Source organism: Salmo salar, unplaced genomic scaffold, assembly GCF_905237065.1.
Source record: "Salmo salar unplaced genomic scaffold, Ssal_v3.1, whole genome shotgun sequence".
Classification (NCBI taxonomy): Eukaryota; Metazoa; Chordata; class Actinopteri; order Salmoniformes; family Salmonidae; genus Salmo; species Salmo salar.
In genome coordinates this window covers 175,001-185,000 of record NW_025548635.1, presented here as the reverse complement: position 1 = coordinate 185,000, position 10,000 = coordinate 175,001, and the positions used below count along the sequence as shown (strand labels likewise).

General features: G+C 53.2%; 1 protein-coding gene across 1 annotated transcript in view; it reads right to left on the bottom strand.

The window, feature by feature from the left end:
• Nucleotides 1–10,000, bottom strand: part of LOC106591508 (vacuolar protein sorting-associated protein 13B) — a 250,288-nt gene that overhangs the window by 108,032 nt on the left and 132,256 nt on the right. Inside the window, exons 13-14 of the mRNA XM_045712606.1 lie at nt 4,470–4,592; nt 1,563–1,700 (exon numbers count right to left, since the gene is read on the bottom strand). Of these exons, the coding sequence (XP_045568562.1) occupies nt 1,563–1,700; nt 4,470–4,592 (261 nt within the window). The remainder of the gene's footprint in view (nt 1–1,562; nt 1,701–4,469; nt 4,593–10,000) is intronic.

The following is a 10,000-nucleotide window of genomic DNA, read 5'->3' as shown; positions in this document are numbered from 1 at the left end:
GATGAGGATAGCTTCCCCTAACAGGGTGATGAGGATGGATAGCTTCCCCTAACAGGGTGATGAGGACAGCTTCTCCTAACAGGGTGATGAGGACAGCTTCCCCTAACAGGGTGATGAGGACAGCTTCTCCTAACAGGGTGATGAGGATAGCTTCCACTAACAGGGTGATGAGGACAGCTTCCCCTAACAGGGTGATGAGGACAGCTTCTCCTAACAGGGTGATGAGGACAGCTTCTCCTAACAGGGTGATGAGGATAGCTTCTCCTAACAGGGTGATGAGGATAGCTTCTCCTAACAGGGTGATGAGGATAGCTTCTCCTAACAGGGTGATGAGGATGGATAGCTTCCCCTAACAGGGTGATGAGGATGGACAGCTTCTCCTAACAGGGTGATGAGGACAGCTTCTCCTAACAGGGTGATGAGGACAGCTTCCCGTAACAGGGTGATGAGGACAGCTTCTCCTAACAGGGTGATGAGGATAGCTTCCCCTAACAGGGTGATGAGGACAGCTTCTCCTAACAGGGTGATGAGGACAGCTTCTCCTAACAGGGTGATGAGGACAGCTTCCCCTAACAGGGTGATGAGGATAGCTTCCCCTAACAGGGTGATGAGGACAGCTTCTCCTAACAGGGTGATGAGGACAGCTTCCCCTAACAGGGTGATGAGGATAGCTTCTCCTAACAGGGTGATGAGGATGGATAGCTTCCCCTAACAGGGTGATGAGGATGGATAGCTTCCCCTAACAGGGTGATGAGGACAGCTTCTCCTAACAGGGTGATGAGGACAGCTTCCCGTAACAGGGTGATGAGGACAGCTTCCCGTAACAGGGTGATGAGGACAGCTTCTCCTAACAGGGTGATGAGGATAGCTTCCCCTAACAGGGTGATGAGGACAGCTTCTCCTAACAGGGTGATGAGGACAGCTTCCCCTAACAGGGTGATGAGGACAGCTTCTCCTAACAGGGTGATGAGGACAGCTTCCCCTAACAGGGTGATGAGGACAGCTTCCCCTAACAGGGTGATGAGGAAAGCTTCCCCTAACAGGGTGATGAGGATAGCTTCTCCTAACAGGGTGATGAGGACAGCTTCCCCTAACAGGGTGATGAGGATAGCTTCTCCTAACAGGGTGATGAGGATAGCTTCTCCTAACAGGGTGATGAGGACAGCTTCTAACAGGGTGATGAGGATAGCTTCTTCTAACAGGGTGATGAGGACAGCTTCTCCTAACAGGGTGATGAGGACAGCTTCTCCTAACAGGGTGATGAGGACAGCTTCCCCTAACAGGGTGATGAGGATAGCTTCTCCTAACAGGGTGATGAGGATAGCTTCTCCTAACAGGGTGATGAGGATAGCTTCCCCTAACAGGGTGATGAGGACAGCTTCTCCTAACAGGGTGATGAGGACAGCTTCTAACAGGGTGATGAGGATAGCTTCTTCTAACAGGGTGATGAGGATAGCTTCCCCTAACAGGGTGATATTTAATGTAAAGACTGTAGGTCAGATACAGTATTAAGGAGACGTCAGTAATGTGTAATACACTAAGAGGCCTGTGTGAGTTCTGACCTTGTGATTGGTGGCGTCCAGGATGAACTCTGCTCTGACCCCGTTGTTCTCTGGGGAACGGTAGTCGAACAGCGAGTTGGTCAGGTAGGTCATCCCTTTACTGCTCAGACTCTCCCCGCAGCTGAAGAACACTGCATCCTGGGAAAAGGAGGAGAGGACAGACACAGAATCAATCAAATCACAGTATAGAAACACACTGACTCAGTCCTCCTCTACATCACAATAGAAGAAGAGACCTCCCTCAGTCCTCCTCTACATCACAATAGAAGAAGAGACCTCCCTCAGTCCTCGTCTACATCACAATAGAAGAGACCTCCCTCAGTCCTCCTCTACATCACAATAGAAGAAGAGAGACCTCCCTCAGTCCTCCTCTACATCACAATAGAAGAAGAGAGACCTCCCTCAGTCCTCCTCTACATCACAATAGAAGAAGAGACCTCCCTCAGTCCTCGTCTACATCACAATAGAAGAAGAGACCTCCCTCAGTCCTCCTCTACATCACAATAGAAGAAGAGAGACCTCCCTCAGTCCTCCTCTACATCACAATAGAAGAGACCTCCCTCAGTCCTCGTCTACATCACAATAGAAGAAGAGAGACCTCCCTCAGTCCTCCACTACATCACAATAGAAGAAGAGAGACCTCCCTCAGTCCTCCTCTACATCACAATAGAAGAAGAGACCTCCCTCAGTCCTCCTCTACATCACAATAGAAGAAGAGAGACCTCCCTCAGTCCTCCTCTACATCACAATAGAAGAAGAGAGACCTCCCTCAGTCCTCCTCTAAATCACAATAGAAGAAGAGACCTCCCTCAGTCCTCCTCTACATCACAATAGAAGAAGAGAGACCTCCCTCAGTCCTCCTCTACATCACAATAGAAGAAGAGAGACCTCCCTCAGTCCTCGTCTACATCACAATAGAAGAAGAGACCTCCCTCAGTCCTCCTCTACATCACAATAGAAGAAGAGACCTCCCTCAGTCCTCCTCTACATCACAATAGAAGAAGAGAGACCTCCCTCAGTCCTCGTCTACATCACAATAGAAGAGACCTCCCTCAGTCCTCGTCTACATCACAATAGAAGAGACCTCCCTCAGTCCTCCTCTACATCACAATAGAAGAAGAGAGACCTCCCTCAGTCCTCCTCTACATCACAATAGAAGAAGAGAGACCTCCCTCAGTCCTCGTCTACATCACAATAGAAGAAGAGACCTCCCTCAGTCCTCGTCTACATCACAGCCTGCTGGCAACACAACCATTCCAGGATCTGTGAGGGTTACACAGAACACAGCAGCACAAGTTTGGATCATAGACTTAACCAACAATCAAACCACACTGCAGGTTCACTTTGGGAGATGTTAGTTTGAGGTAAAGGTTACAGGAGAGGAGAGGAAGGACAGGAGAGGAGAGGAAGGAGAGGAGGGTCGAGGAAGGAGAGGAGAGGAGGAGAGGAGGGTCGAGGAAGGAGAGGAGAGGAGGAGAGGAGAGGAGAGGAAGGAGAGGAGAGGAAGGAGAGGAGGGTCGAGGAAGGAGAGGAGAGGAGGCCAGGAGAGGAGAGGAAGGAGAGGAGGGTCGAGGAAGGAGAGGAGAGGAGGAGAGGAGGGTCGAGGAAGGAGAGGAGAGGAGGAGAGGAGAGGAGAGGAAGGAGAGGAGAGGAAGGAGAGGAGGGTCGAGGAAGGAGAGGAGAGGAGGACAGGAGGGTCGAGGAAGGAGAGGAGGGTCGAGGAAGGAGAGGAGAGGAGGAGAGGAGGGTCGAGGAAGGAGAGGAGAGGAGGAGAGGAGAGGAGAGGAAGGAGAGGAGAGGAGAGGAAGGAGAGGAGGGTCGAGGAAGGAGAGGAGAGGAGGACAGGAGGGTTGAGGAAGGAGAGGAGGGTCGAGGAAGGAGAGGAGAGGAGGAGAGGAGAGGAGAGGAAGGAGAGGAGAGGAAGGAGAGGAGGGTCGAGGAAGGAGAGGAGAGGAGGACAGGAGGGTTGAGGAAGGAGAGGAGGGTCGAGGAAGGAGAGGAGAGGAGAGGAAGGAGAGGAGGGTCGAGGAAGGAGAGGAGAGGAGGACAGGAGGGTTGAGGAAGGAGAGGAGGGTCGAGGAAGGAGAGGAGAGGAGAGGAAGGACAGGAGGGTTGAGGAAGGAGAGGAGGGTTGAGGAAGGAGAGGAGGGTTGAGGAAGGAGAGGAGAGGAGGGTCGAGGAAGGAGAGGAGGGTCGAGGAAGGAGAGGAGAGGAGGACAGGAGGGTCGAGGAAGGAGAGGAGGGTTGAGGAAGGAAAGGAGGGTTGAAGGAGGAAGGAGAGGAGGATTGAAGGAGGAAGGAGGAAGGAGAGGAGGGTTGAAGGAGGAAGGAGAGGAGGGTCGAGGAAGGAGAGGAGAGTTGAGGAAGGAGAGGAGGGTTGAAGGAGGAAGGAGAGGAGGTTTGAAGGAGGAAGGAGAGGAGGATGAGGAAGGAGAGGAGGGTTGAAGGACGAAGGAGAGGAGGGTTGAAGGAGGAAGGAGAGGAGGGTTGAAGGAGGAAGGAGAGGAGGATGAGGAAGGAGAGGAGGGTTGAAGGAGGAAGGAGAGGAGGATGAGGAAGGAGAGGATGAGGAAGGAGAGGAGGAAGGAGGAAGGAGAGGAGGGTTGAAGGAGGAAGGAGAGGAGGGTCGAGAAAGGAGAGGAGAGTTGAGGAAGGAGAGGAGGTTTGAAGGAGGAAGGAGAGGAGGATGAGGAAGGAGAGGAGGGTTGAAGGAGGAAGGAGAGGAGGATGAGGAAGGAGAGGAGGGTTGAAGGAGGAAGGAGAGGAGGGTTGAAGGAGGAAGGAGAGGAGGATGAGGAAGGAGAGGAGGGTTGAAGGAGGAAGGAGAGGAGGATGAGGAAGGAGAGGATGAGGAAGGAGAGGAGGAAGGAGGAAGGAGAGTTGAGGTAGAACAGCCTCGTTCTTTACCTCCTCCCGTCTGTTCAAGTTCTCCTCAAAGTCCCGCACTCCCATGATGCCTTTCAGGCAGAGCGCCCGGACGCCCACGATGCCGATCTGACAGTCAAAGAAGGGTTCCCCCATCATCAGCACCTAGAGAAGAGGAGAGGTGGAGGAGAAGGAAGAGAGGAGAAGAGGAGAAGAGGAGAGGTGAGGAGGAGAGGAGAGGTGAGGAGAAGAGGAGAGGTGAGAAGAAGAGGAGAGGTGAGGAGAAGAGGAGAAGAGGAGAGGTGAGGAGAAGAGGAGAGGTGAGGAGAAGGAAGAGAGGAGAGGTGAGGAGGAGAGGAGAAGAGGAGAGGTGAGGAGAAGAGGAGAGGTGAGGAGAAGAGGAGAGGAGAGGAGAAGAGGAGAGAGAGAGGAGAGGAGAAGAGGAGAAGTGAGGAGAAGAGGAGAGGAGAGGAGAAGAGGAGAGGTGAGGAGAAGAGGAGAGGTGAGGAGAAGAGGAGAGGTGAGGAGAAGAGGAGAGGAGAGGAGAGGAGAAGAGGAGAAGTGAGGAGAAGAGGAGAGGTGAGGAGAAGAGGAGAGGTGAGGAGAAGAGGAGAGGTGAGGAGAAGAGGAGAGGAGAGGAGAAGAGGAGAGGTGAGGAGAAGAGGAGAGGTGAGGAGAAGAGGAGAGGAGAGGTGAGGAGGAGAGGAGAGGTGAGGAGAAGAGGAGAGGAGAGGTGAGGAGGAGAGGAGAGGAGAGGTGAGGAGAAGAGGAGAGGAGAGGAGAAGAGGAGAGGTGAGGTGAGGAGAAGAGGAGAGGAGAGGAGAAGAGGAGAGGTGAGGAGAAGAGGAGAGGTGGAGGAAGAGAGGAGAGGAAGAGGAAGAGAGGAGAGGAGGAGGAAGAGAGGAGAGGAGGAGGAAGAGAGGAGGAGGAAGAGGAAGAGAAGAGAGGAGGTGGAAGAGAGGAGGTGGAAGAGAGGAGAGGAGAGGAAGAGGAAGAGAGGAGGAGGAAGAGAGGACAGGAGGTTAGGAGAGCTTTAGCGCGTGATCAGACTACCGGGGTGAATGAGACAGACTGAGGAAGCTTCTCTACAGTGGGAAGTCTAACAACAGGCCACACAAACGCCACTCATTCACAGAAAGCAATGAAACCATCTGCGGCACAAGGTTTTAAGAGCCCATATCATTGGCCTATCATGAACAAGGCTCTTATTAGCGTGTGGCCATGTTACTCTGTGGTGTCTGTGAAGTTACAACGACATGCTGCCGTTATGAAAGACCTGGGTCACATGAAGGCCACCACTCTCAATCTGGAACCACCAGCTGGGCCCATAGGGCACCCTATTCCCTATATAGTGCACTACTTTTTGACCAGAGCCCATAGGGTTTTGGTCAAAAGTAGTGGACTAAACAGGGAATACAGGGCCATTTAGGAGGGGGATCTAAGTGTGGTTCGCCTTGCTTACCGTGGGTTCCCCCCGAACCACACCAATAAAACCTTGAGTTTTAATAATTACAAGCCCTGCTTTCCCTGTTTTACCATTACCCTCTCCCTGCCTCCACGGCCCTCCTCCTCTCTCCTCTCCCTGCCTCCACGGTCCTCCTCCCCTCTCCTCTCCCTGCCTCCACGGTCCTCCTCCTCTCTCCTCTCCCTGCCTCCACGGTCCTCCTCCCCTCTCCTCTCCCTGCCTCCACGGTCCTCCTCCTCTCTCCTCTCCCTGCCTCCACGGTCCCACCTCCCTCTCCTCTCCCTGCTTCCACGGTCCTCCTCCCCTCTCCTCTCCCTGCCTCCACGGTCCACCTCCTCTCTCCTCTCCCTGCCTCCACGGTCCTCCTCCCCTCTCCTCTCCCTGCCTCCACGGTCCTCCTCCTCTCTCCTCTCCCCTGCTTCCACGGCCCTCCTCCTCTCTCCTCTCCCTGCTTCCACGGCCCTCCTCCTCTCTCCTCTCCCTGCCTCCACGGTCCTCCTCCTCTCTCCTCTCCCTGCCTCCACGGCCCTCCTCCTCTCTCCTCTCCCTTCCTCCACGGCCCTCCTCCCCTCTCCTCTCCCTGCTTCCACGGTCCTCCTCCTCTCTCCTCTCCCTGCTTCCACGGTTCCTCCCCTCTCCTCTCCCTGCCTCCACGGCCCTCCTCCTCTCTCCTCTCCCTGCTTCCACGGTCCTCCTCTCTCCTCTCCCTGCTTCCACGGTCTGCTTCCACGGTCCTCCTCCCCTCTCCTCTCCCTGCCTCCACGGCCCTCCTCCCCTCTCCTCTCCCTGCCTCCACGGTCCACCTCCTCTCTCCTCTCCCTGCCTCCACGGTCCTCCTCCCCTCTCCTCTCCCTGCCTCCACGGTCCTCCTCTCTCCTCTCCCTGCTTCCACGGTCTGCTTCCACGGTCCTCCTCCTCTCTCCTCTCCCTGCTTCCACGGTCTGCTTCCACGGTCCTCCTCCCCTCTCCTCTCCCTGCTTCCACGGCCCTCCTCCCCTCTCCTCTCCCTGCCTCCACGGTCCTCCTCCTCTCTCCTCTCCCTGCTTCCACGGTCTGCTTCCACGGTCCTCCTCCCCTCTCCTCTCCCTGCCTCCACGGTCCACCTCCTCTCTCCTCTCCCTGCCTCCACGGTCCTCCTCCTCTCTCCTCTCCCTGCCTCCACGGCCCTCCTCCCCTCTCCTCTCCCTGCTTCCACGGTCCTCCTCCTCTCTCCTCTCCCTGCTTCCACGGTCCTCCTCCTCTCTCCTCTCCCTGCTTCCACGGTCTGCTTCCACGGCCCTCCTCTCCTCTCCTCTCCCTGCTTCCATGGTCCTCCTCCCCTCTCCTCTCCCTGCCTCCACGGTCCTCCTCCTCTCTCCTCTCCCTGCCTCCACGGTCCTCCTCCTCTCTCCTCTCCCCTGCCTCCACGGTCCTCCTCCTCTCTCCTCTCCCTGCCTCCACGGTCCTCCTCCTCTCTCCTCTCCCTGCTTCCACGGTCCCACCTCCCCTCTCCTCTCCCTGCCTCCACGGTCCTCCTCCTCTCTCCTCTCCCTGCTTCCACGGTCTGCTTCCACGGTCCTCCTCCCCTCTCCTCTCCCTGCTTCCACGGTCTGCTTCCACGGCCCTCCTCCCCTCTCCTCTCCCTGCCTCCACGGTCCTCCTCCTCTCTCCTCTCCCTGCCTCCACGGCCCTCCTCCCCTCTCCTCTCCCTGCCTCCACGGTCCTCCTCCTCTCTCCTCTCCCCTGCCTCCACGGCCCTCCTCCCCTCTCCTCTCCCTGCTTCCACGGCCCTCCTCCTCTCTCCTCTCCCTGCTTCCACGGTCTGCTTCCACGGTCCTCCTCCCCTCTCCTCTCCCTGCTTCCACGGTCCTCCTCCTCTCTCCTCTCCCCTGCCTCCACGGCCCTCCTCCCCTCTCCTCTCCCTGCTTCCACGGTCCTCCTCCTCTCTCCTCTCCCTGCTTCCACGGTCCTCCTCCCCTCTCCTCTCCCTGCCTCCACGGTCCTCCTCCTCTCTCCTCTCCCTGCCTCCACGGCCCTCCTCCCCTCTCCTCTCCCTGCCTCCACGGTCCTCCTCCTCTCTCCTCTCCCTGCCTCCACGGTCCTCCTCCCCTCTCCTCTCCCTGCTTCCACGGTCCTCCTCCCCTCTCCTCTCCCTGCCTCCACGGTCCTCCTCCTCTCTCCTCTCCCTGCTTCCACGGTCCTCCTCCTCTCTACACTATAACAGACGAGATTACAGTCTGTTATAGTGTAGTCCCAGTGAGGGACGAGATTACAGTCTGTTTCAGTGAGGGATGACATTACAGTCTGTTATAGTGAGGGACGAGATTACAGTCTGTTATAGTGAGGGACGAGATTACAGTCTGTTATAGTGTAGTCCCAGTGAGGGACGAGATTACAGTCTGTTACAGTGAGGGATGAGATTACAGTCTGTTATAGTGAGGGACGAGATTACAGTCTGTTACAGTGAGGGACGAGATTACAGTCTGTTACAGTGAGGGATGAGATTACAGTCTGTTATAGTGAGGGACAAGATTACAGTCTGTTATAGTGAGGGACATGATTACAGTCTGTTACAGTGAGGGACGAGATTACAGTCTGTTACAGTGAGGGATGAGATTACAGTCTGTTACAGTGAGGGATGAGATTACAGTCTGTTATAGTGAGGGACATGATTACAGTCTGTTACAGTGAGGGACATGATTACAGTCTGTTACAGTGAGGGACGAGATTACAGTCTGTTACAGTGAGGGATGAGATTACAGTCTGTTACAGTGAGGGATGAGATTACAGTCTGTTACAGTGAGGGATGAGATTACAGTCTGTTATAGTGAGGGACGAGATTACAGTCTGTCATAGTGAGGGACGAGATTACAGTCTGTTATAGTGTAGTCCCAGTGAGGGATGAGATTACAGTCTGTTATAGTGAGGGAAGAGATTACAGTCTGTTATAGTGAGGGACGAGATTACAGTCTGTTATAGTGAGGGACGAGATTACAGTCTGTTATAGTGGAGTGCCAGTGAGGGATGGGATTACAGTCTGTTATAGTGGAGTCCCAGTGAGGGATGAGATTACAGTCTGTTATAGTGGAGTCCCAGTGAGGGACGAGATTACAGTCTGTTATAGTGAGGGACGAGATTACAGTCTGTTATAGTGAGGGACGAGATTACAGTCTGTTATAGTGAGGGACGAGATTACAGTCTGTTATAGTGAGGGACGAGATTACAGTCTGTTATAGTGAGGGACGAGATTACAGTCTGTTACAGTGAGGGATGAGATTACAGTCTGTTATAGTGGTGTCCCAGTGAGGGATGAGATTACAGTCTGTTACAGTGAGGGATGAGACTACAGTCTGTTATAGTGTAGTCCCAGTGAGGGATGAGATTACAGTCTGTTATAGTGTAGTCCCAGTGAGGGATGAGATTACAGTCTGTTATAGTGAGGGATGAGATTACAGTCTGTTATAGTGGAGTCCCAGTGAGGGATGAGACTACAGTCTGTTATAGTGAGGGATGAGATTACAGTCTGTTACAGTGAGGGATGAGATTACAGTCTGTTATATACCATGGTAATGTATATGATATTAGCCTGTTATATACCATGGTAATGTATATGATATTACAGCCTGTTATATACCATGATAATGTATATGATATTACAGCCTGTTATATACCACGGTAATGTATATGATATTAGCCTGTTATATACCATGATAATGTATATGATATTACAGCCTGTTATATACCATGGTAATGTATATGATATTACAGCCTGTTATATACCATGGTAATGTATATGATATTACAGCCTGTTATATACCATGATAATGTATATGATATTACAGCCTGTTATATACCACGGTAATGTATATGATATTACAGCCTGTTATATACCACGATAATGTATATGATATTACAGCCTGTTATATACCACGGTAATGTATATGATATTACAGCCTGTTATATACCACGGTAATGTATATGATATTACAGCCTGTTATATACCACGGTAATGTATATGATATTACAGCCTGTTATATACCACGGTAATGTATATGATATTACAGCCTGTTATATACCACGGTAATGTATATGATATTACAGCCTGTTATATACCACGATAATGTATATG